The following is a 27597-nucleotide window of genomic DNA, read 5'->3' on the forward strand; positions in this document are numbered from 1 at the left end:
ATGAAATTCTGCCTTCAGATAATTCTAGCTCAACGGTATTAACCAGAAAACCTAGTCGTTTTTTCTTTCTTTATATTAAACAATTGTTAAAACTAAAAAAATCTGAAACTTTTTAAAGCCCATTTTAAAAAATAAATATGTCCGAAAATCATTAAAGCCCATGTTAAGAAATAAACATGTCAGAAAATGTTTAAAGCCCATGTTAAGAAATAAATATGTCTGAAAATGTTTAAAGATGTTAAGAAATTAAAACGCTGAAAATGTTTAAAGCACATATTAAAAAATAAATATGTCTGAAATTGTTTAAAGATTTTAAGAAATTAATACGCTGAAAATGTTTAAAGCACATATTAAAAAATAAATATGTCAGAAAATGTTTAAAGCACACTATAAGAAATAAATATGTGTGAAAATGTTTTAAGCACACTATAAGAAATAAATATGCCTGAAAATGTTTTAAGCACACTATAAGAAATAAATATGTCCGAAAATGTTTAAAGCACACTATAAGAAATATATAAATCTGAAAATGTTTAAAGCACACTATAAGAAATAAATATGTCTGAAAATGTTTTAAGCCCATGTTAAGAAATGAATAAATCTGAAAATGTTTAAAGCACGCTATAAGAAATAAATATGCCTGAAAATGTTTTAAGCCCATGTTAAGAAATGAATAAATCTGAAAATGTTTAAAGCACACTATAAGAAATAAATATGTCTGAAAATGTTTAAAGCACACTATAAGAAATATATAAATCTGAAAATGTTTAAAGCACATTTTAAGAAACAAATATATCTGAAAATGTTTAAAGCACATTTTAATAAATAAATATGTCTGAAAATGTTTAAAGCACACTATAAGAAACAAATATGTCTGAAAATGTTTAAAGCACACTATAAGAAATAAATATTTTGTTTTAACTTTTCAACTTGATTTCGTAGACCTTTGAATTATTGAACAACAAACTCTGCTAGATCAAATAATTAAAGTTTAAATGTCACAGGTTAATAGCTTTAGATTAAAAAAATAAGGCTAGGAAAGTTCAGCGCTCAGCGCTAGGTAAAAAATTCCATCCTTTAATTATTTATTTTCCCCATTTTAGTAAGACCATTTAAAAAAATCATTTGGAAGCAACCTTATTTAAGAAGGGGAGGCATTTATTTCTAAATCTAATACTGACTGATAAAGTTTCAGAGATGAACAGCCCTCTAGCTTTGGTGACAAAGTTTTTCTTTTCATACTTGAAAATAAGTGTTTTTTTTTTAATTTCATTGGTTTAGAAGTGGTTTTGCATGTTGGAGTTTAGTTCCCAACTGGTTCACTACACTGCAGTCAAATATATGGTTCTGAGCAAAATTTTGGAGTTGGCAACTCTGAGTCCTAGGACCAGATTTAAGTCCTTGGTCTAAAAAAATATTTCCCCCCAAAAATTAGAAATATCTTGAAGAAATCCTTTATCGCCCTTTTCAGTGAAACCTCAAGGGTTTAATATTAGTTGTGGATTTTAAATACTATTTTGTTGTTGTTGTTGTTTTAGACTTGCTGTTGTTGTTGTGGATAAGAGAAATAAGCTCACCGTTCTGTCACACATCTGTTTCAATACTAACAGAATTGATGTTGTTGTGCTTGGAGACGCAGTTTCCCTGAATGAAAAGGTTTATGAGAAATCGGAATAAAAATAGTACCCAGGTCCCATGTACATAATAGTACCCAGGTCCCATTGTACATAATATTACCCAGGTCCCATGTACATAATAACCGATTGATTGTAAGAATATACACAAAGAGATTGGATTGAATTGAGTAAAGAAAATTTTAACTAAAATCTCAAAACAGTAAAATTGTTATAAGAAAGGCGCGTTCGTGAAATAATAAGCTTTTGATTCTTTGTTTATGATTTCAATATTTCATAAATAAATCATGGTTTTCATAAAAATAATGATAAAAATAGGAATATTTTTTTAAGTTGAGGCTTATAAATGATTTATATGAAATCTAATAAAAAAGCACTAAACATGAAAGAAACACAATTTTTTATATATGTTTTTATCTATACTCAAAATATACATAGATTTCACAAGAAAATATATATTATATATATTCCTTTGTATAGATGCATGTATTAGTTTTTCCTGTTTTCATCTTGATTTTCAAAAAAATAAGGGAGTTTTAGGAAATCTAATTTTTAGAATTGAATTGTATTTGCAAGGTTATTCAAAATGTTGTCAATCTAGATGGTTTTCAGATTACTGTCATAGTAACTTATATATTTGGGGTAAGGGGGGGGGGGTGCTGATTAAGTTTTGTGAAAGTACTTGCCCCCCCCCCCCTCCCACAACAAATGTATTATCTTTGTAGGTTTTATTTTCTCAAGAATATCAGGTATCAAGGAGTTCTCTTGTAAATCAGAAAATCTGAAGAAGTTAATTAAGAAGAATACTGTCGACGAATGCGGATTTAAACCAAGGAAACAGAAATTCCCGCATTTGTAAATTTGTTTACTGGAAAGGACTAGGATGAACTAGGAGGGAGTAGGATGAACTTGAAGGGAGTAGGATGAACTAGAAGGGAGTAAGATGAATTTGGAGGGAGTAGGATGAACTAGAAGGGAGTAGGATGAACTAGAAGGGAGTAGGATGAACTAGGAAGGTCTAGGATGAACTATAAGGGAGTAGGATGAGCTAGAAGGGACTAGGATGAACTAGAAGGGACTAGGATGAACTAGAAGGGAATAGGATTAACTTTGAGGGAGTAGGATGAACTAGGAGAAAGTAGGATGAACTAGGAGGGAGTAAGATAAACTAGGAGAAAGTAGGATGAAATAGGAGGAACTAGGATGAACTTGGAGGGACTGGGATGAACTAGGAGAAAGTAGGTTGAACTAAGAGAGAGTAGGATGAACTTGGTGGGACTGGGATGAACTAGGAGGGAGTATGATGAACTAGGAGAGAGTAGGATGAACTAGAAGGGACTAGGATAAACTTGGAGGGACTGGGATGAACTAGGAGGGAGTAGGGTGAACTAGAAGAGAGTAGGATGAACTAGGAGGGAGTAGGATGAAATAGGAGGAACTAGGATGAACTTGGAGGGACTGGGATGAACTAGGAAAGAGTAGGATGAACTAAGAGAGAGTAGGATGAACTTGGTGGGACTGGGATGAACTAGGAGGGAGTAGGGTGAACTAGGAGAGAGTAGGATGAACTAGAAGGGGCTAGGAATAACTAGAATGAACTAGAAGGAACTAGAATGAACTGGAAGGGGCTAGGAGGAACCGGAATGAACTAGAAGGGGCTAGGAGGAATTAGAATGAACTAGGAGGTACTATAATGAACTAGGCGGGGCTAGGAGGAACTTGAATGAACCAGAAGGAACTAGAATGAACTGGGAGGAGCTAGGAGGAGATAGCAGGAACTAGGAGCGGCTACGAGGAACTATAATGAACTAGGAGGAATTAGAATAAACTGAAAGGGGCTAGGAGGAACTAGAATGAACTAGGAGGAACTAGAATGAACCAGGAGGAACTAGAATGAACTAGGAGGAACTAGAATGAACTAGGAGGAACTAGAATGAACTAGGAGGAACTAGAATGAACTAGGAGGAACTAGAATGAACTAGGAGGAACTAGAATGAACTAGGAGGAACTAGAATGAACTAGGAGGAACTAGAATGAACTAGGAGGAACTAGAATGAACTAGGAGGAACTAGAATGAACTAGGAGGAACTAGAATGAACTAGGAGGAACTAGAATGAACTAGGAGGAACTAGAATGAACTAGGAGGAACTAGAATGAACTAGGAGGAACTAGAATGAACTAGGAGGAACTAGAATGAACTAGGAGGAACTAGAATGAACTAGGAGGAACTAGAATGAACTAGGAGGAACTAGAATGAACTAGGAGGAACTAGAATGAACTAGGAGGAACTAGAATGAACTAGGAGGAACTAGAATGAACTAGGAGGAACTAGAATGAACTAGGAGGAACTAGAATGAACTAGGAGGAACTAGAATGAACTAGGAGGAACTAGAATGAGCTAGGAAGGGATAGCAGGAACTAGAATGAACTAGGAAGAACTAGAATGAACCATGAGGAACCAGCATGAACCAGGAAGAACTAGAATGAACTAGGAGGAACTAGAATTAACTTGAAGGGACTAGGAGGGGATAGCAGGAACTAGGATGGGCTACGAGGAACTGGAATGAACTGGGAGGGCTAAGAAGGGACTAGAACAAACCAGGAGGGGCTGGATAGAACTAGAATGAACTAGGAGGAGCTAGAATGGACCAGGAGGAACTAGGAGGGACTAAAAGGGACTGGGAGATATCACAAAAAAATTAGAAGGAGACTGACAGCTGAATGGGCACAAAAAAAGACAAATATAAAATATTTTGTTGAATTCACCTTAGATATATCTACACAATCCTTAAAGAGTATACTACCCTCCTCCATATTCATTATATCGGAGGAACTGTCACCTAACGGAGGCTTCCGTAAACTTTCCCCTTTAATAGTAATAATTCAAATAATTTAAAAAATAATGATAATGATAAAATAAAAATAATAATAATAATAATAATGATAATAATAATAATAATAATAATAATAATAATAATAATAATGATAATAATAATAATAATAATGATAAAAATAATACCTTGTTTTCCTATATTCTGATTGAGTCTAAAAACTAGATAAATATTACCTGATTTAGATGAAAATGGGAAACATCTATTAAATAAAGTAAATTAAAGTATGTTCAAACAGAATTCTTATTTGAAAAGCATGCAATAGATTATGTGTCGCTAGATAATTTCTAATTTGTTTTGTTTTTCTTCAGCTTATTAATATGTATGGGTGAAGTATAAAGTTAGAGAGAATAAGAGGCTCGAGAAGAAAAAATAAAAGTGTTAATAGTGAAGAATAAGAGTGCTTTTAGGAGTGGTTTATTATTTATATCAGATCCCTGGGGATCCCTGGAAAACATGGGAAGTATGGTTCAACTATAAGTGATTTATAGAAAATATAAACAATATTTTTTTTCTAAAACTTTATTTGGTTTCGTACGGCAGAAAAACTGTAATTTTATCATTACATTTTTTTACTCTTTTTGACTTATTTTGGTATAAAACTTGTAAGTCCCCTATTATCTTTTATTAAGGAAGCGTCCAATTAGGGAATTGGAAACTTTGTTAGATTTTTTTTGTAATATTAATATTGTAAATAGAAAGGAGAGATAAGGACGAAACCATTGAATTTGACACAAAATTAACGTCTGAAACAAACTCGTGTTTTTAAACACACATTTTTTAGGTTAAAGGGCCACAGGGGGGGTCAGCAATATTGAGTTTACACAATAAACCTCTCATTCAAGTCAAATAAGGCTCGGCCGCTTGAATAATTTTTTTAGAAAAGTCATGGTAATGTTGTGTTGAAGTTCTGAAATCAGACGGAAACTGGTAATTTCCTTGAAAACTCTTAAAATGGGTATTTTAAACCCGAATCAGAGAACAAACTAAAACCTTTGCGGTGTGCCGACGCCCATGCATCTTTTAATAATGGTTGTTGAAATCTATTTGTATATCTAGATTATCCTGAATCCGTTGTAATTATGTGTAAAAAAGCTGTAAAGTATATGTTTGTTCCGAAATAGTTTACGTTAACAAAGACGAAATTCTAAAAATATCGCAGGTTTACAGGATCCATTCAAGGATAAATCTATGAACGGGAAAAGTAATTGTAAATTGAAATCATTGTAAATCAATGCAAGCTGCAATTGAACATATGAACATGCAAAGATTATCAGAATATATTCATTTTGTCCATTCTCACCATGAAATACAAGACAAATGCATTTAAAGAGGAATATCCATTACCCCCCCCCCCTGACCCCGTGCGGGCTCATCCTGGTGCATATGTTACAAAATTATATTCGAAAAATCAATAGATAATTTTTTTATCTTTCAGCCATTGAGAGCTTATTTGCCAAAGAAATTTTCTTAGTTCAGTTGTTAAGAAATTCTAAAAAGGGAATTGAGTTTTTGCCACAAACTCAAATTTTATCATCTCTATATTTTTGTAACCTGATACAGACTATAAAGTTTAAAATATCAAAACTCTACGACATTGGATTGCACAGATTAGAAAATCAGAGTTTATTGATAAAACGTTCCCATGAAATTCCTTACGATTTCTAGAGCACATTTCAGGGGCTTTAAGAAGCCAGATGAACACACCTTTGTAACAAATTTAAGAAAACACGAAGACGATTACTACTGTGTAGCGAAGTTGACCGCACAAGATTCACAATACATAATACTATACATTTGTATTTCTTGTAGACAAGAGTTTTACATTTGTATTTCTTGTAGACAAGAGTCATATATTTTTGTATTGTATTTCTGTTATATATTCATACTGTTTTAGTAGACCAGAGTCATACATGTTTAGTTATGGAAAAGAGTTAATTCATTTATATTTATAGACAAGAGTTATACATTTATATTATTTCTTTATTAATATTTTCACAAGTGTCGACAATTTCTATAAATAGAAAATACTTTGTAGATATTTTCCAGTTTCCCTGTAATTTATTCCCCTTGCTTTACTCCATACATGGCTGAATATTATATAAAGGTGTAAATATAAAAGGTGTATGTACAGGGGGGGGGAAAATGTCCAAACCTAGATTCCCAAAAAAGATCTGTTTTCCTCCTTATAACTGTAGAACAAAAAATGAGTTTTCCTTAAATCTGACTTGTTAGTTGTTTAACAAACTTTTTGCCTAAATTAAATCCATATGCACCCATATGCACCCATATGCACCTATGCACCCATATGTAACCTTGGCAGAAACAAGTCAATCAAATATCTATTAATAAATTATTCAAGTATTACCACAGCACCAATGTCTACAATATAAACCGCCTGACTGCCATATCCCCCCCCCCTCGGACAGGGGTATTTATATGTTCAATACTGATCTCCCCCCCCCCCCCCTCGGACAGGGGTATTTATATGTTCAATACTGACCTCCCCCCTGGACAGAATAAAAATTAATGTTTAATGTAAAAAAAAAAAAAATCAAGGCTCTGGAATTAGTTGCTGTTTTTCAAGGCGCCCGGCCCTGTATATCTACATATTTCCTTTGTTTTTATCCAAAAAGCGTCAAAACGATCTGGCCCAAATTACATTAACCTGACCCCAGGGAAGGTTTATTAGAAAGATCAAAATTTCAAAAATTAGCCTCCAACAAAATTCGATTTTCTTTAAATTTTGAAAATCCACGAATTTTTTTTTAATCTGCGACCTTTTTTATTTTTTTTTGGTTGTTTTACAATGTAAATAAAGATAAAAATGTTCACAATTAAAATATAAGTTGGGCTCAAAGCGCCCTGAAAGCCTATAGTATACATATATTTAGTGATAAATGTTTGGAATTAGAAGATTAAGAAAAATATCTGTGTTAAAGCTGCGATATACAAAGTTTATATAAATATTAATGGTAATAAAATAAAGAAGAGCGAGTAATAACTTTTAGAAATTCTTCCATTTGTTACATTTATTACAGAATGTAGTTGGGAGAGCTGGAATTGCACTTTTAATGTGAACATAATGAATCTTATATATATATATATATGCTTTGAGGGTACAGTTTATTTACGTTTTTAATGATTAAGTTCTATACAAGATTTCAGTCTTTTTTTCTCTCTTTTAGCAATTAACCTTTTATGTAAGTTCCTTGAGTTTTTGCCATAAACTCTGAATTTCTAATCCCTATATAATTGCAACCAAATGTGATGGACCTTATGATATTTCAAAAAATCTGAATTCTGTAAGATCAAATAATCTACGTTTGAAATATAAAAGGTTTACACCATCAAGTTTTAAGTGTATTGGAGTTGGAAAATTTGATTTTGTGGTAAAGACTCAATTCCTTTGTGTTCTCAGAGATATTTGGATGAAGATAAAAAATACAAATATGGGGCGAGCCAATTTTGTAGGTATGTTTACTAAAAAATATTAATATTTCATAAAGTTACCATATATTTATTTTTCTAATTTTAAATCATATTAGTATAGAAGCCCAGAAAAGAAACTCAAACTGTACTCTGTTAAATTTCGGCTCTGATAGCTATTATTGATGGATACCAGTTAACATTACTTTGTAAGGAAAAAGAATTGTGAACAATTGTGTAGAATCTTTACTTGACAAAAGAGTTTTATAGACAAGAGTTATACCTTTCCAATCGTAGACAATAGTTATATCATTGTATATATGTATTGGTAGTAGACAAGAGTTATACATTTGTATTTCTTGTGGACAAGAGTTTTACATTTGTATTTCTTGTAGACAAGAGTTTTACATTTGTATTTCTTGTGGACAAGAGTTTTACATTTGTGTTTCTTGTGGACAAGAGTTTACATTTAAGTATTTCTTGTAGACAAGAGTTTTACATTTGTATTTCTTGTGGACAAGAGTTTACATTTAAGTATTTCTTGTAGACAAGAGTTTTACATTTGTATTTCTTGTGGACAAGAGTTTTACATTTGTATTTCTTGTAGACAAGAGTTTTACATNACCTTGGGATACATTGAGATAAACAACACAACCTTGGGATACATTGAGATAAACAACACAACTCTGCAGTACACTGGATTCAAACAACCAGGGAAAATCACTTCTTTATAAACTGTTTTCTTTGTTAAAGGGAGTGTTTAAGAAAATTGAAAGGGGGTAAAAACTGAATTAAAATTGAAGTCTTTATTTTATCAAAGGTTTATGTAATGAGAAATTAAGGTGACTAGTTTTTCACCTTTAATTGTTAGCAGTATAAAATTTAACCTCAAAATATTCAGTTTATTCTTTATTTATTATTCAGAAATTGTTGAATTAAATTCTATAAACTGTTATTCTTTATTCTTTAGTTCTTAAAGGTATTCAGGGGAAGAAAGTTCCAAACCGTGATTGATCTCAGTCCTGACACACTGAGTGTTAGGTTTGGAACATAATATGGTTAAAACTTGTGTCCTCTTATTTATCAATAAAAATAAACAAAAAATGTGTGTTAATGAGTCTTGTAGATGAGTGTTAATTCCTTTTCTTAAAAAGGAATCTAACCTTTAAAACTTAATTATAAGAAAAACCGGAGTTTTTATTCTTAAATAAATAGGTTTATATTCCCAGGATAAAATAATTTTCAAGTAAGTTGTATTCGCAGCAGCTGAATATATTGAGAGAAAAACCAAGAAAAAAACAGAGAAATTCTCAAAGAAATAATCTAAAGACAACAGTAAAAGACAGAAATTGATAAGAGGAAACTATAAGAGACAATTTTAATTTTGAGAAAAAAAAATATAAAGATCACAAGGGATATAGAAAATATACAGATTACTCAAGATGTAGAGACCATAGAGATTTATACTCAGGATATAGAGACCATAGAGATTTATACTCAAGATATAGAGACCATAGAGATTTATACCCAAGATATAGAGACCATAGAGATTTATACCCAAGATATAGAGACCATAGAGATTTATACCCAAGATATAGAGACCACAGAGATTTATACCCAAGATATAGAGGCCAAAGTAAGTACTTATCCAAGATAAATAGACATAGAGATTTTCCGGAGGCAAAAAAGCAATAAATTAAATAAAGAATTTGTAGCGCAAAAAATAAATATATAATTTGTTTCTAGTAAGTGTATTGAATGTATAAATGTATGTTTACAAAACGTGTGTAAATAATGTAGCTAAGGAAACTCCAATAGTAAACTCTTTTCTATTTATATCTAAGAGGAATATTACCATAGATAAAGATAGATTGCGCATAAGACGACATTTTTCATCTTGAAAGATGTTATTGAGTACGAGTACATGAGTTCTGTAGAGAGAAATTTAAGTTAGTTTAGTCCTTCTCATGTCCTTCTTCAGTTCTCGTCAATATGATATATTGCTCAGTGAAATATTTTTGTTAAAATAGTTCCATTCCCGGAGTTATTTTACACTCTATTCTATGAAATCCATTAAAACACCAAACCACTCCGCTTATCATTAAAGTACACTTTGACCCCTAGAAGTATGAGTTCGCGGACTGTACAATTCTTGGTGATTTTGCGTACATAAGCTATCTGTGTTTATTTATCTATCTATGAATATTACTTTAAACAAAATATAAATGAAAGCAACAAATTTGAATTTGAATGCATTAATTTGTCAAAAATGAAAAAATGTTTTTAGCTTGTTGGTATAAAATGTAAATTTATAATTAATTATTTTGCTTTCATGCAAAACAACTTAACATGCATGCACTGTAACTAACTATAATTCCTTAAAGAGAAGAGTCGCAAATTTTACTGAGTTATTACGTAACCAATATTAAAATGTACGATTCCACGTCCTATAGGATTATACAAAATAAAGAGTTCACTGTGTTTTTGTTATTTTTCTGTTGGATTAATAGTTTTTGGCTTTAGTTGTAGGAACTAAAATCTAAAGCGAAACAAAGAAAGATTTTGCAGGAATTTTCTAATTAAAATCTAAGGTATCGCGTTCTATATATTTGTATTTGCCAGCAACAATGCAGTTCTAAGAGAGAGTTCACAGTATTTGAGGTGAAACACAAGGACATCTTTAATCAGATGATGAACTAAACCTCAGAAACTGAAAATTCTCCTGTTTTATTTTTCTAAAACTATTTATTTGAAAATACACCAGCTTTTAAAAAACGTTGTTTGTTGTTTTCAATTGTTTCTAAGGGAAACCTAGATACAAAAACAAACTCCCAGAAACTTAAAGACATATGTTAAATGAAACCTAGACACTCAATCAAATCCAGGAAATAAATGAAACCTAGACACTCAATCAAACCCAGAAAATAAATTAAACCTAGACACTCAATCAAACCTAGACACTCAATCAAACCCAGAAAATAAATGAAACCTAGACACTCAATCAAACCTAGACACTCAATCAAACCCAGAAAATAAATGAAACCTAGACACTCAATCAAAACCAGAAAATAAATGAAACCTAGACACTGAATGAAACCTAGACACTCAATCAAACCCAGAAAATAAATGAAACCTAGACACTGAATGAAACCTGGCTACTGAATGAAATCCATATATTAAACAAAACATAGACACTCAATGAAACCTAGACACTAAATGAAACTCAATGAAACCTGGCCACTGAATGAAACTCAGATACTAAATAAAATATAGAAACTCAATGAAACTCAGATATTAAATAAAATATAGACACTGAATGAAACTCAGATACTAAATAAAATATAGACACTCAATGAAACTCATATATTAAATAAAATATAGAAACTCAATGAAACTCAGATATTAAATAAAATATAGACACTCAATGAAACCTAGACACTCAATGAAACTCAGATATTAAATAAAATATAGACACTCTATGAAACTCAGATATTAAATAAAATATAGAAACTAAATGAACCTACACAGTAGACACTAAATAAAACATTGATACTGAATAAAACCTAGACACTGAATGAAACCTAGACATTAAATAAAACCTAGTTACTGAATGAAACCTAGATACTGAAGTGAACCAATATACTGCATGAAACCTAGTACCTAGATTAAAAAGATTTTTTTTTCAGTAAAAACATGCAGTTTAACTAAAGAAACACTGGTCAATACTGTTGTAAGATATTACACGGGCAGCCGTAGTGCATATGAATTTCCGAGCCGGGTCAACCTTTCCGGTTCCAGGTTGTACTGTACCTAGCTCTATGTACAGGACTAGCCGGCGAAACAAGGTTGACGCAGTCAGACTTTATGCTTCATATAGGTTATATTTACTTTTACCAAAGGGGCAGATGCTTGATTAGTTAAAAATATTAAAGTTTTGACGACCTATAATTACCATGCAAAAGTATCACTTCTAGGATCAAACAACATTGAAAACACACAAACACAGGTTTAAAACATGGACTCCTCCCTTCCTTGCTCAACTTGATATCTAGGTTTCCCGCGGAAACAGAAAAGTCAGGTCTACGTCTGACGAAATGCCGCGGTTCTGATTTTATTTGGCTTTTTAGCAATGGAGGAAGGTTTATGCTGGCAAACAAAAAGGAAATAAGTTATATTATATTGCAGGAATAATTTTGTAAAAGAGCGAATCCTGTCTGCTAAACTGCTATTTTCTTTATAAATTAGTTTCAGACTTGAACTTTTTGTTGGTTATTTCCTTTCACTGGCATTAGTTGTCTTCCCTCCGCCATTTTGTTCAACCTCATCAAACATTATCATTTAATTCAAAACAATTTCAGGGATTTTAAACAAATCCTCGCATGCACCAATATTACCTCAAATGAGTTGTAAAAATGGGTTACTTTCGTTAACCTGACTTTTTTGTGATATTGGATTGATTTTTGAAAAAAGTTAAGAATCACCTAAGTGTCCAGGAAGGTAAGGGCAGCTTTGGACGTGATTAAAATTTTGAGATAACATTTCTTCTTGATCGGTTTCACGGTGATAGAAATAGTTGAAGTTGGACACGATGACGGGAACTGGTAGAGCGATTGTCAGAACCCCGGCAATGGCACACAAAGACCCCACTATCTTGCCCCATACACCCACAGGCCTAAACGAGAAAAGCATAAGGCGCCTGGGCAATGTTTTGCTTTGAAAAGTTTAACATCTAAACCTTTTTGTAAAATCGTAAATACAAACTATTTGGACGGATCTTTAAAAATAAATAAAGTTTTTCCTACGGACAATATCTTTTAAATACCCCCAAGAGGATCGAAATAAGAATTATTCCTTATTATAAGTGTTTAAATGGTTTTATCTAACCTTTAATCATTTTATAGGAGAATGTTCGTAAAAATTCCAAGTGGATTTAAGATTAATAGACGAATAAAAATCTCTACGTCGGTTCGGTGCCATTTCACCATTTACTTGAGGCAATTTTTATGAATATACATTTAATCGTTTTATAAAAACTCTTTATAGGAATATTGATTGAAGGTTGAATTTTTTTTTAATAAATGCTGAACTTATTCAATTTAATTTTAATGATTTGAAGATTTTTAGTTTAAATTTGTAGAAAAATGTTAAGCTCTGTAGGAATTTTTTTTCGAAAATCATTTGTCTTTTTTTGTTTAAAATTCGTGAAAGGTTTGGCAACACAAGCTGTATTAATAAATGCTTGCATACCAAAAAAACATTATACACCCAAGAAAAATAATCAGAATTCAAGTAAAAATTAAAAATGGTGGCAAGCAATTTGAAAGTTTGATTCGTATTCATCCAATAAACCCCTTTTTACTTTTCACAAAACACTCCCTTTGACACAAACATAACTTTGTTCTGAAAACTAAAAGTTTTAGTTGATAAACTTTTCAGAGAAAACATTAAACATTAAAGAAATATTAGTTACAAGGTGGCGGGTTTTTATCAATGTATTAATGTTTAAAGGGATTGCACAGTTTGGATTTTTGAAGAAAAAAATATTTGAATGGTACCTGAACTACTTTTATTTCTTAGAATAATAATTACAAAGTATTTTTTTTAGAAAAATAAAACAAATCTAAAAAACTTGTCTTGCAGTTACTTCGATTTTTCAATGAAAACTTTGAATTTTTAAATGGTAAAATAAACTAAATTGAAAGACAAAAATTAATTGTTGACAAAAAAAGAAAGTTATTATTATTATGACTGTAAACTGATATCTAGGGGGGAAAATATTATTATTTATATTTATGGACCAAAAAGATTTGTACCATCGTAAATCAAAATTCATTTACAAAGTTTTGACTTCATTGAAATTTACGTACGCAATCCCTTTAGGTTTAAAAATCATTTGATGTTAGAAATCTCAATTTAAAAATTTAACTTTAAGTATAAGAGTGCTTTCAACTAGTTAATGTACGGTTTTCAACTTATCTATCTGTGCATAAGATTAAAACTTTTATCCCATCTTTTCTTTCACAAAATTTATTAAAAGAAAATCTTTTATAAAAGCTATTAGACATTTTTAAATGTTGGATTAAAAGGCATTTAAATTAAGTATGAGGGTTGACCGGGGCTCAGTTTTTAGCATAGTATTGTTTTAAGATACCTATTAAAACTAAAAAAAGAGATTAGATAAAGTGTGTTATTTTTTTCAGATCTCAAAAATTTTTTGAAAAGAGTTTTTTTAGTTAAATTAGAAGTTATTTAGTTTAAAATTAGTTAGGAATTTATGGCGTTCATAAATCAAATTGAAAATTTAAAACTTAGTATTTTAGGAACGCCATATGGATGAAGCAGAGAAAAAAATGTGTGTCTGCTTCAGCCTTAAATTTGTAATACGCACGTCATATCTCCATATCCCACTGTAGTCATGGTGACTACCGCCCACCAGAAACCATCAGGTATAGATTTAAATTGAGATTTAGGTGATCCCGCCTCTACACATTATACATATGTCAGATCAAGCGCATTTGCCGCGTATCTTATTTATATTTTCAACTATTTCCCGCGCAATTTAGCGCATTTGCCACGTTCATTGTTTTTGTGGTTTCAGGTTGGTTGAATTCTCATCAAAATGTTTCTGTTCCTTGGTTAAAAATAAACTCCCAAGGTTTTACTTGTGGTTCTTCTCAAATTTCCAGTTTATTTTCTCATCAACTAAATTGAACAAACCATTCAGAAACTTTGCTGCTCCTAAAAGAGATAGTGAAAACGGAAATTTACAAGGCAAGAACTGGGAAAAAAGAAAAGCATATTTTTTTCAAAAATATTTGGTATTCTAAAATTTTGTAATTTTACAAATTTTTCTCTTACGCGCGCTGCCACGGACCTTTTAAATCTATAATTTCCTCTCACAAAAACATTCTCCTTCTTACCTTGTACAAACAAAAAAGGATATTTTTGAAATTTACCAATATAGTTGAAGAATTTAAACTGGACATATATAATTACTTCACGCTGTATAATATGCATGTTGCCGCAGATTTACCGTTCAATGATGTTATGCAACAAAGAGAAAAATATACAAAACTTTTTTAATTTCCTAAGTGAATTTTCTCATATTCAGTCTAATTATGAAGTTTTGTGCAACTTTTCTGACAGATGAAACAATAGGACGGATAAATAATATTGAAACAATTTCAGAACAAGGCTAGTTTTATCATTATTATCAGTGTTGTCATTATTATTCGTAATTGACATTTGTGTTCCTGCAAAGTAAACTGTACTCGAAAACAACACAACTCCTAAAATAGAAATATTAAATAATTTAAATTTAAAAATATTCATGTAAAAGAAGAAATTCCGTTTTTTTTATTATTATCTTTCAGTCCAAGTAGGGAATTGAAAAAAATGAAAATTTAAAGACAAAGCTGAGTATCCTCGACAGAAGAACATGAATATATATATATCATACATATGGACTTGGAAATTACAATATGAGACGAGTACTCAGTTCTTTTGTGTAATATAATTATCAGATGAAATTATGACTGTAACTAACCTATAAAAAGAAAAAACATAACAAGTCCGAGTTCTCTCATTGATGCTTTTAGTGTTCTCGCAAGAATCTGGAGACCTTTTGAATGCCTAAAACCAAATCAAAATTTGGATTTAAAGAAATGAAATTGTTGGTTTTCTTTGGTATTCTTTGGTTTATAAATATCTATAGACTAAAACAAGACATTCGATATATGTTCCCTATAGCTGGACCGAATGGGCTGAAATTTGTTGTAAACACTCATGCAGTAACCTGGGCGTGACAAAGGCTAAGAAAAATAGATTTTTTTTCTTCAAACTTAAATTTTTTCCCCCGGGCATCCCCGTGCTCTTCTGCTAGCTACTAATATTATAAATAGAAGAAAAATTTTTAATGAAGAAACATGATCAACCTAATTCATATATAATACAGCTCTCCGCTCATATATATGTTAGCTTTAGTTGGCCAAACAGCTGGACCGAATAGGCAAACAAATTTTGAGGGAACCCAAGGGTGCCCGGTGAGTAAAAATAGTTTTTTTTCAAAATGATTTTTTTTTAAATTTCACGGGCAACGCCGCGGTCTACACTTAAGCTCGTATTATATATTATATGAAGTCAATGAGCTGAAGAACTAATACAGTGATATCTATAAACTCTGGAATACGAAGACGACTGTCAGACTCAAGTTATAATTTTGTATTTAGTGCAATGAATATAAAACACAACAATTGTGCAGTGTACACAGACACTTTTAATTTGATAAATTGATTTTCAAGCCATTGGTAAAACTGTTTGCTTGATAATAACATTATTTACACAAAAGATTGCTTAAATGTCATCTTTCTATTCCACTGTTTTCTGGTTCTCGCTGTATTCGCACATGTTTAATTTTTTTCCCCAAGAAATTTCATGGCTAAACCATCTTTAAATTCCAAATTTTAGTTTCCTTGAAAGTTTGAATATTCTAAAAACTCGAACTAGTCGAATCACTCGCAATATAGCTAAACAATTTTATTCTTTATGGATAACAGAATAACATCAGTGGGACTTGGGGAGAGGAGAGGCAGGGTAGAAAAAGAAATTGGTACTGATATCGAGAATAAAATAAAAGAATAATTAAGGAAAGATGGGAGGGGAGTAAAAAAAATAAAAAATTGGAGACAAAAAATGGGAAGAATAGTAAAACGAATAGATGGATAGGAAGAATCATGAAATTAAGTAGTATTATGGGAAAAGTTATTAAAAGAAAAGTGACATGAGAAGAATAATAAAAATTTAAAAATGAGGGGAATGGAATATTTGCTAAAGAGACATATTTGCTAAAGAGACATATTTGCTAAAGAGACATATTTGCTAAAGAGACATATTTGCTGAAGAGACATATTTGCTAAAGAGACATATTTGCTAAAGAGACATATTTGCTAAAGAGACATATTTGCTAAAGAGACATATTTGCTAAAGAAAAAGAACATAGTTTTTAAACAAATTAAAGGAGAAAGGTTAAAAATGATAAAGAGTTACTAAAAGGACGTAGAAATTTGAAAAAAAGATGGAGTACAGTTGAAGAATATTTGCCTAATGACATGGCTTGATTCTGATTGTTTTGATGGGGCATCACAGCTGGTTTGGGGGCTATCTCCTCCTCCTTCAATACAATTTTATTATTATTATTATTGTTAATATTTTTTTATAATTTTTTTATTAATATTGTTATCGTTGTTATTATTATCATTATTATCATAATTATCATTATTATTATTATTATCATCATTATTATTATAATTAACATTATTATTTTTATTATTTTTAGACCTTCTCTGCTACTATAGTTGCTAAGGTGATAAAGTATGGAATGATAGCGACTAGATCTATCATGTTCATCATATCCTTACTAAACAAAATACTTCAATATATTTAGAGATAATAGATTATTTTTAAATGTACGGAGGTCGAAATTTATAAATAGTGAAAAGTAGCTGAACTATGTACTTTATTCATTCATACTATTAATGGAAATTGAAAAATGATTTTGGAAATTAATAATGATTAGATTTGATAATTTGACGATTATTTAATTGGTTTCTAATTTCATATTTAGCAAATATTTCCAATTAAATAAAATCACAATAAAAACTAATGTTTTAAAAATGTGCATAACTGATCAGGAAAATGTGAAAATAGTTTGTTTATCCCTAAACTCCATTTTGCTAGGGCAGGCTAGAAACCGAACTAGAAGCTCGAATGTAAACCAAATTATGCACAAGGTTTCCACGATAAAGAAAGGATCAGTCACATCAGGCACCTAAACAACAAGAGAATACAAATACCAGCACCAGGTTTATATAAAGGAACAAATCCGAGAATTTTAAAAAGAGAAATACAAAAAAGATGAATTTTAGATGAATTTAAAAAATGTAAGAAGGTAAGAAAGTAAGGAAATATAAAAGTCAGAAAGTAAGTAAGTAAGTAAGTAAGAAAGTAAGAAAGTAAGAAATAAAGAAAGTAAGAAAGTTAGAAAGTAAGAAAGTAAGAAAACTCAAGAAATAAAGAAAGTAAGAAAGTAAGAAAGTAAGAAAGTAAGAGAGTAAGTAAGTAGTAAGAAAGTAAGAAAGCAAGAAAGTAAGGAAGTAAGAAATTAAGAAACCAAGAAAGTAAGAAAGTAAGAAAATAAAAATGTTAGAAAATCCCACCTTTTATGCTATATTACAAATGTTGCTGTTGTGCATGTATTGATGTTTAAAATTTGGTTTAGAATTTATCATATTTGTTTAAAAACAAATACTACATAAATATTACAGATACTTCAAATAGTTCAAATTCTTTTATATTCTTAAAGAACAGGAGTAAAAGGGGGGATACCCTGCATTAAGCTGTGTGGATTTACATTCGTTAAACTTTTTAAAAAAATTTTAAATTCTAGGAGTGAGATCCAAGAAACCTTCAAATTTTGTTAATTTTTAAAAGTCACGAATTTTATCTGGTTTTTAAGGCGCTGCTAGTTAGACCATTTAATTTTTTGTGACAAAATTTCAACGGACGGATTCTTAAGAAGTATTTTGTACAAGCCTGTGTATATTGACTATGAATTGGTTACCTCAGTAAAATAACAAATACAGATATGATTGCTACTATTCTAGCATGCTGGGAGGATTCAGGATACTCTAGTAGTAACCAAACCTAAATATTTTTTAACATATTAGTTTAAACCAGGGGGGATGATAGTTCTCTACCTGTGTGCTCAGTTAGCTGTACTGTACACGTACAACTGTTTACTAATATTGATACACTATAGGTTAGGCCAGAATCAACTTATAATAAACGAATACGCAGTACGCTCTCGAAATAGTTTATGGCCTATAAAATTAGTAAAGGATTAGCGTACATCATCACTCTATTACACCATATCCTAGNTAATCACTCTATACACTATAACCTCGTTGATTAGCGTACATAATCACTCTATACACTATAACCTCGTTGATTAGCGTACATAATCACTCTATACACTATAACCTCGTTGATTAGCGTACATAATCACTCTATACACTATAACCTCGTTGATTAGCGTACATAATCACTCTATACACTATAACCTCGTTGGTTTAAAGGGACTGTAAGCGTAATTTAAGTCACCATCCATGCAAAGATGGCAATGCCAGATTCCCACTAATACATGTAGTTTATAAGCTTTGTCTGTTCATATTCTGCAAAACTGAGTATTTTCAATTGTGATGTCTCTTGAAAAGAAATGTGCGCATTCCATTGCAGAAAAAAATGTATGAATTAAATGAGCTGAACCTTTTAAAACCTAGAAAAACGGCAATATCTTTAAAATATCCAGAGATAGGTTTCAAGAGTACCGTTGTTAATCGGACATTGCCATCTTTGCCTGGAGACCATGGAGACCATGGATACCATGGAGGCCATGGAGACCATGGAGACCATGGAGATCATGGAGACCATAGAGACCATGGAGACCATGGAGACCATGGAGACCATAGAGACCATGGAAACCATGGAGACCATGGAGACCATAGAGACCATGGAGACCATGGAGACCATGAAGACCATGGAGACCATGGAAACCATGGAGACCATGGAAACCATGGAGACCATGGAAACCATGGAGACCATGGAGACCATGGAGACCATGGAAACCATGGAGACCATGGAAACCATGGAGACCATGGAAACCATGGAGACCATGTAGACCATGGATATTCACTTAAAATTACAAGAAAACAAACACAATATAGATATCATTTAGTTTGGTGCTTCGCGCCCCTTATTCTTTACATTTTTATAGTTTCCTTATCTCCAGACATTTTCATAAATTTTTCGACAAAGAGGATCAAAGTATTTTCTAGCTGCACAGGTTAAGCGTTAAAATGTTGCATATCAAGCCGCCGTTTTTCTTCATTATTGTAAATCTCAAAAGTTTTCTTTGAAAATATTCATGGTTTTTGAAATGAAAAAATCATAATCATCATATGGGGGTCATAAAAGTTGCCACAAATAATTTGGACACGATGGGTTCAGCCGTTTTGACATTTATAGAAACAAAGAGGTAGCAAGACAAGCCTAATTAATAAAAAGAAACAGCACCCGGAACCAGAACAATAAACGTAGGCCGAATTGGTTCAGTCGTTTTGGCGCTTTTTTGGGTCCCGCAAAAGCTACATTTAACTTGTAAAAATAGGTTGGCATGCTTTGAACCATAATTGGTTTAAAAATTTGGAGCATCATTAGAAACCCTAACAGTTTGTTAGTAATATAGAAATTATCGAAATCGTTCCAAAATGTCGAACATTTTCTTACAAATAACGAACAGAATTTGATAAATATTAAAAATTTGAGAGACATCCATAAAATTCTGTTCATGATTTCGAACAAAATGTTTATAATTTCTAAAATTTTCGGTAGTTCACTATATTACGCATAAATGAATTTCAAACGGTGAACACTGTCATTGAAATTCACATTCATTTACATTAAATACTGTTCCCTTGGTTCACAAATATTTAATTGGCAAAAAATCCCTTTTTTTCTGACTGGAGTGTTAGATTTAAATTTTATTGAAGAGAACGGTCCCTTTAAAAAGGAAAATAAGACGAAACTGTGTTAAATACTTCTAATACTTTTATACTGAGTTTACCAGGAAAATGTAAAGCAATTCTCAATAAATCCTAACAAGTTGTTATTGCAGTATTATTGATCAACTTTAGTATTTTCACTTCATACCCTTAACCTAAACTTTAGCAAAAATAATTGCAACAAAACAATAGAAGCAGGATCTGGAAGAAAACACATTGAATGCAATTATTTGACAGTATGTATTTTTATTGCTACAAACATGTGAAGAATAATAATTCAATAATAGTTCGGAAAGCGCTCGGCTCTTAACATGATTGGCCCCCTATCCCATCCTAGCTACACCTCTTGGCCCCCTATCCTATCCAAGCCGCAGCGCTCTAGGCCCTCATTGCCTATCCTAACCTTTGGGAAGTTACCGCTTGGGAAATTGCACATTTTGGAAGTTGCCACTAAGGAAATTGTCATTTGGGAAGTCGTCCTTGGGAAAATACCATTAGGAAATTGTCATTTGGGAAGTCGCCCTTGGGAAAATACCATTAGGAAAATACCAAACTCATTCGAAAATTCGTCAGAATTTATGGATGTTAAATCATCCAGTCCCAAGGGATAATTAAGAAAAATAATATCTTACTCGTGTAATATTATGTTTTCTACCCGGAAATTAAAACATCCTAGAGGGTATATTATTTAAATCTTGAAAAAAATGGTATTAATATAAAATCTAAATAAAAGTTGGTTTCATCAACACTAATATCTTTACATCTATTGGCATGGTTCATGTATTTTATCCGAAAATGTATTCGCAATAAAGAACATTTATTTCTGAAACTTTTATCCTATTTGAAATGATCTTTTTATCCCCCTGTTCCGATTGTTTTACGCCTTTCTGCATATTTTTACAAGTTTGGAATTATTCAAACAAAATTTCTAATTTTCCGCCCAAGTTAAAAGATTTCATTTCCGCCTTTTGTTAAAACTAACTTTAGAGCAACAAGGCCTTGACTGACAGAAAGTTAGATAAGGAGAAAGAGAAAGAATTGACATAAAGAAACTGTTCGCAAAAAATGATAGGGGTTTTAGTATAAACTGTGATTAAATTATGAATGGATTGACTTTATATTTATTTCTGTCCTATGTTTCTGTAAAAAAAAACAATGACAAAGAGCAAATCAGCAATTTTCGATTTTTTTTCATACACAAAAAGGAACATGTCTCATTCATAGATAAAGATTTAAAGGTTTTTATCAGGATGCATTTTTAAATAAGCATTATTTTGGCGTAGCGGTCGGTCCCTTTACAAAGAACATGAGTTTTCGTAGTTTTAAAAAGATATGAAAGGAAGAAGATTGATATAAAAAGTATCTCTTAAAACGTTTATGAAGAAGGGTTGACAGCCCCTACGATGTGAGAAAGATATATATGATATCTATGCTGAAAAATATAATACAATCTTTATACATTCATCTCGTCCGAAGAGATACCTTTATTTAAAAAAAAAGTCTGCTCAAAAGTAGTAGTCTTGTTGCCATGGATATTGGATATAGCATGAGGTATCATTTTTATCCATACAATAACTGCAGATGCAATGCGTATACAATAGCCCACCCGTTAACGCTGCTGGCCAAGATAAGTTTCTTTGATCAATAAATAATAATATATACTCTTTGTTCTATGAAATATCCGCATTTGAATATCCCCCGATGGATTAATACGAGCATTTTCTTCCAGTTATATCAAACACATCGATTGTGTTTGATGCGTTTATGTAAAGGGTGTGTTTGTGTGATAAGATTGTAGAATTTGTATGTGAGTGTGTTTTGTAGAAGGGGTGAGTGTGTGGTGTGCTTTGGTCAGTTTATACGGTTTTTTATGATTTTGCAAATCCGCGAAAAGCAGTGCTGGGGTTGAATGTAGAAAGCTGAAGACCTGACACACATACTAAACCTTTCTTATCAGAACCCTGCAGTGCTATAGTCTTATACCGGACACAGTTAACAGATATAACAGTCAACATTCTTTATAGAAAACATTTAAGATTGCTTTAGAGTGCACTATGTTAATATATATATATACTTATTATATATGTTTGTTTGTTTGTATTCAATAGATGTCAAAACGGCTGAACCAATTGGGCCACCATTTTTTAAGACGACTAAAAAAACCCAGGAAAGGTTTTGAGTATTAAAGTATATGAAATGCATATATTGAATTTTAAGAAGATTTTTATGAAAGATACTAACTTTTCTCTGAAGATCATTGGTTGGAAGTGGTTTTTCTTCATCTTTAATAAAGCCTTCATCCTCTCTAGAACACAAATGAATATATGTATATATATATATATATATATATACATATATATATATATATGTATATATTTTCAACTTCATAATTTCATTTTCATATATACATATTTATATAAAATAGTTATCTTTGTTTGTCTGTTCTGTTTTTATGTCCGATCATATTTTAGAATCGTCATATTTTCAGAGTTTCAGGTCGTCTTTACAGTCTCATTCTTTGTGGTAAACCCTGTAGTTTAAATAGTTCATAGTAGTGCTCAAAATATTCATGAAAATCACATGTTCAAGTTCTATAGTTCTCTTGCACATTTAATGTGATGTATGTGTTTCTGTTTATCTGTCTTTAAATGTTAAAAGTGCAACTTGTTTTTCCATATTTTACTTTCCATCTGGCGAATTTTTACTTTCCATCTGTTGAATTTTTTACTTTCCATCTGTTGAATTTTTTACTTTCCATCTGGCGAATTTTTTATTCGTTTTTTTACATAACATTAGTAAATAGCTACATTTATGTAGGATACAGTGATAACCAGAAAACTCTGGAATAGAAAGTCGACTTTTAAACTCAAGTTTAGACTTTTTAAATGTCCAATGAGACACAGCATTTGTGCAGTGTAAACAGACTCTTTTCACTTAATACGCAATTTTAATAACTTACTAGTAAAGCTATTTCCTTTAGAACAACATCAAAGGCACTTCAGTATTGTTGAAATGTCGTCATGAAGTATCATTAATCTTGAGCGCTTGGTCTTTAAATGCAATGTTGTCACATTTTAAACGTAAAGATCAATGCTTGATCTCTCTATTTTAGTTAACCTTGCATCATGGTTTAGACCACCGGCGGATATCGAAGAGAAATTAAATTAATCTGTAAGATGAAGATCAATCCTTGATCCTAAGTTCTGACTTCTGAGCATTAAGCACGTTTATTCAGTTATTATGAAAGATGGATGGAATAAGAATTAGTCCTTGACACAGGGTTTATTGAGAACGGTATACCCAGGAGTCAGGACTAACCAGAGTGAGCAGAATTCGGTTTCTTCTTTTTGCATCAAACGTGTGTTGGTCTATTATTCAACAATCTTTTGACATTCTACACTTTTTCATTCAAAATGTATATGCCGACAAAAAAGTATTTAAGAAAAAAGGCTAAAAAATCATGTTTAATGGGTCAAATTGTTCTCGAAAGTCACAGCTTTCTGGAATATTGTCAGAACCTGGTGGTAGATTTTTACCTGAATTTTTTAATAGCTGATTCTCCCAATTCATAAAACTGAATTTCTTCAGAGAAAATATCTAGAGGTACATTCACCGGTCTGAAATAGAACATATGTTTTATGGATAGATATAAATTAAAAAGACTGTCGTTGTAATGTTAACTGATGCCATTTAAAGGTAGTGACCGGCAATGTTTGATGGCTGAACTGAGTATGCAGCATTGTGAACAAATTTTTTAGGATTCATTTGAGACTTATTAAACGTTTCCACAATGTATAATTACTGAGTTTGAGAGTTAAGTAAGACATGCTAGATTCACAGCGTTCCCCGTAAACCTTTATCTGACCAATAATGTGGAAGAAAACATGTTCTTTCTCTTACTCTTGATAGCAAAGATTTTCAGGATGCGTTGTGAATTGTACATGCCAATCTTTAATTAGGGAGTCCCTTGAAACTAGGTCAGCAGTCCCATTATTGACTATAATTAGATCTGAGAGTCCCTTGAAACTACGTCAACAGTCCCTTTATAGACTATAATTAGATCTGAGAGTCCCTTGAAACTACGTCAACAGTCCCATTATTGACTATAATTAGATCTGAGAGTCCCTTGAAACTACGTCAACAGTCCCATTATTGACTGAAGTGAGGAATAAATATGAATAATGGTTTAGCCTGTAAACGTACAAAACATAATTCCCTTTCATGGCGGCTTTGTATTTTTATGGCGAATTTTAATATTTTTACTGGTAGAAAAATATATTGATGTACCAGGAAATCACAGTTTTTTGTTTACAAGGTACATGGTGTACTGCAATTACTCGGGTGGAATCTAAAGAAACTCAGTAATACTGTTTTGTTTATATTCCTCCCAGACCCTGCGGTAAACATTTTTTGTAAACAAAGTTAAGAGCCATAGTATATTCTTTGCTGAGCCGGAAAGGAATTGAATTTTTGCCACAAACTCTGATTTTCTAATCTCTATATCTTTGTAACCCAATGTCGAAGACCTTAGATATTTCAAACTATTAATACTTATAGATAAGATAATCAAAGTTTGAAATATCAAAGCTTTGCACCATCAGGCTGCAAAGATATTGGGATTAGAAGATTTGAGTTTGTGGCAAAAACTCAATTCCTTTAAAGAGTATCTATGAATGAAACTCCCGAGTTTCCCTTTTGGGGTCTACAGATTTCCTTAGATATCAATGTAAAGTCCAGAAAATGATAATATGAATCAAAACCTACCATATTAAATAATACGTCCGACCATAAAATTGATATCTAAAAATTATCTTACCCCATTCATGAAACCTAGGTTCCGACACCGGGTTTCATGACGATACTCTGTCTTAAGTTTAGGGCTCTGTAGTGTACGTATACAGAGATGTATCTAGACTTCAGAGTCTCAATATGGAGGGGGAGGGGGGAGGCTTAAAATACAATATTATATTATAAAACTTCCGAAAAAAATCGGCAAAGTTCATTTCATAGTTAAATTCAAATTTGGCTGAAAGATCTGCTAAAGAAAATTCCCTTTATGTATGAGTTTCAACATGCAATTTTTTTAATTTTGTCGAGGATAAAAATGTTCACTTTAATATTGATGTAAGTTTACACGAGACAAATCAGACAAAACTAAAGATAAAACAAAATTTTCTTTTCTGTCTTTCAGTTCTCTGATTTGTGATGAATTAAAATCAAGTTTTCAATCGTTTTCTGCACTCAGGCATTCACCAATTCATGCATAAATTTGATTTAGAAAACCAAATCTTATTGAACGGAGTCATCTAATAAATGTTTATCAATGAGCGTTCATCTTTTCATTCTTTCCATGCTAAATCAAGTAAAAACTGCATAAATTTTCTCCGTCTGCAGATTGATCATATTTAACCATACAGTAACAAGAATCAATTGTAAAAAGCAATTTTGGCGTTTTTTTTAATTCTTCCTTTAGACTATTTTTCTGGAAATAATAAATAACATATAGAGGGGGGGGGGGGGTTATAGGGATACAAAAATTTATATTTATAGAAAGATATTTAACAAGAAATATCTCAAAGAAAGATTGATTTGCTAAATGATTAATTAATGATTAGATAATAGATCCATTTTGGATTCAGAATGGAAGCATTAAAAATTATTTAATGGATTACAAATGGAAGGAATAACGATGAATTAATAGATTGATTAGTAATGTGTAATAGAAAGTTACAAAAAAGGCAAACAAATGGAAAATGGATTGAAAAAAGATTTAACTATTATTGCAATATGAATTTAAGATAATAAAGAATAAAGTTATAAGTTAATGAAAAATTAATGAAATAATAAAAAAAACAAAAATGCGCAATCGCAGTAATTCATGTTAATTGGTAAAAAATAATATTAACTTAAGTTTAACACTTGTCCTTCTATTCCACAGTATTATGGGTCCCACTGTATGAATGAGCATGAATGCTGAAAACGATTAAACTCAAGTAAAAATTTAAAATTTGTATAAATTACCTTCTTAACCTGCCACCACTCTGATAATAATATATGATTGCCTCGAAACAATTCCGATGCCGATCAAAGAAATATTCATCGTGCACAGGATCATAATATCTAAAAACATTTTCATTAATACATTTTTACTAAATACATTTTTATTAAATATATCTTCATTTAATACATCTTCATTAAATACATTTTCATTAAATATATCTTCATTAAATACATTTTCATTAAATACATTTTCATTAAATACATTTTCATTAAATACATTTTCATCAAATACATTTTCATTAAATGCATCCTCATTAAATACATTTTTACTAAATACATCTTTATCAAATAAATCTTTATTAAATACATCTATATTAAATACATATTTATAAAATACATCTTTTTAAAATACATCTTTATTAAATACATCTATATTAAATACATCTATATAAAATAGATCTTTATAAAGTACATCTTTATCAAATACATCTTTATTAAATACATCTTTGTTAAATACATCTATATTAAATACATCTTTATAAAATACATCTTTTTAAAATACATCTTTATAAAATACATCTTTATAGAATACATCTTTATTAAATACATCTATATAAAATACACCTTTATTAAATACATCTATATAAAATGCATCTTTATCAAATACATCTTGAGTAAACTCATTATTTATTTTCTATTAACCAAATTTTATTCATTATTGATATAACTAAAATTTATATAATATTTGGTTTTGAAAAATGCAAAAGAAAAATTAAACTTTTTAATATTATCCTAATTCTTGATAATGATTCTTATATCTTTAGAAAATGTCGTAATCTAAAAATTATCCCTAAATTTCTAAAATAAATTTTCTAAATCTATAAGAATCCTCAAAACCCTGAATCCCTGAATCCCTGAATCCCTACCTGATTCGTCTGGAAGGATCGCCTAGTAAGGTATCTGGGAATTGGTTTAATGTGCGTATCTGGGTTTCATATCGAAGTCCACTCACCTAAAAATATTTAT

The 27597-nt window shown here is 31.1% G+C and overlaps 1 protein-coding gene across 1 annotated transcript in view; it reads right to left on the bottom strand.

Moving 5' to 3' along the window:
* Positions 1-27597, bottom strand: part of LOC111707148 (potassium voltage-gated channel protein Shaker) — a 44381-nt gene that overhangs the window by 2744 nt on the left and 14040 nt on the right. The window contains exons 5-20 of the mRNA XM_023480181.1: positions 27498-27583; positions 26593-26691; positions 24108-24188; positions 22813-22876; positions 18573-18655; positions 18264-18279; positions 17671-17780; positions 17291-17369; positions 17054-17123; positions 16425-16479; positions 15501-15586; positions 15208-15243; positions 14343-14436; positions 12436-12626; positions 4401-4501; positions 1578-1644 (exon numbers count right to left, since the gene is read on the bottom strand). Of these exons, the coding sequence (XP_023335949.1) occupies positions 1585-1644; positions 4401-4501; positions 12436-12626; positions 14343-14436; positions 15208-15243; positions 15501-15586; positions 16425-16479; positions 17054-17123; positions 17291-17369; positions 17671-17780; positions 18264-18279; positions 18573-18655; positions 22813-22876; positions 24108-24188; positions 26593-26691; positions 27498-27583 (1311 nt within the window). The 3' untranslated portion in view covers positions 1578-1584. The remainder of the gene's footprint in view (positions 1-1577; positions 1645-4400; positions 4502-12435; positions 12627-14342; positions 14437-15207; positions 15244-15500; positions 15587-16424; positions 16480-17053; positions 17124-17290; positions 17370-17670; positions 17781-18263; positions 18280-18572; positions 18656-22812; positions 22877-24107; positions 24189-26592; positions 26692-27497; positions 27584-27597) is intronic.

This window comes from Eurytemora carolleeae, unplaced genomic scaffold (assembly GCF_000591075.1).
Source record: "Eurytemora carolleeae unplaced genomic scaffold, Eaff_2.0 scaffold39, whole genome shotgun sequence".
Classification (NCBI taxonomy): domain Eukaryota; kingdom Metazoa; phylum Arthropoda; class Copepoda; order Calanoida; family Temoridae; genus Eurytemora; species Eurytemora carolleeae.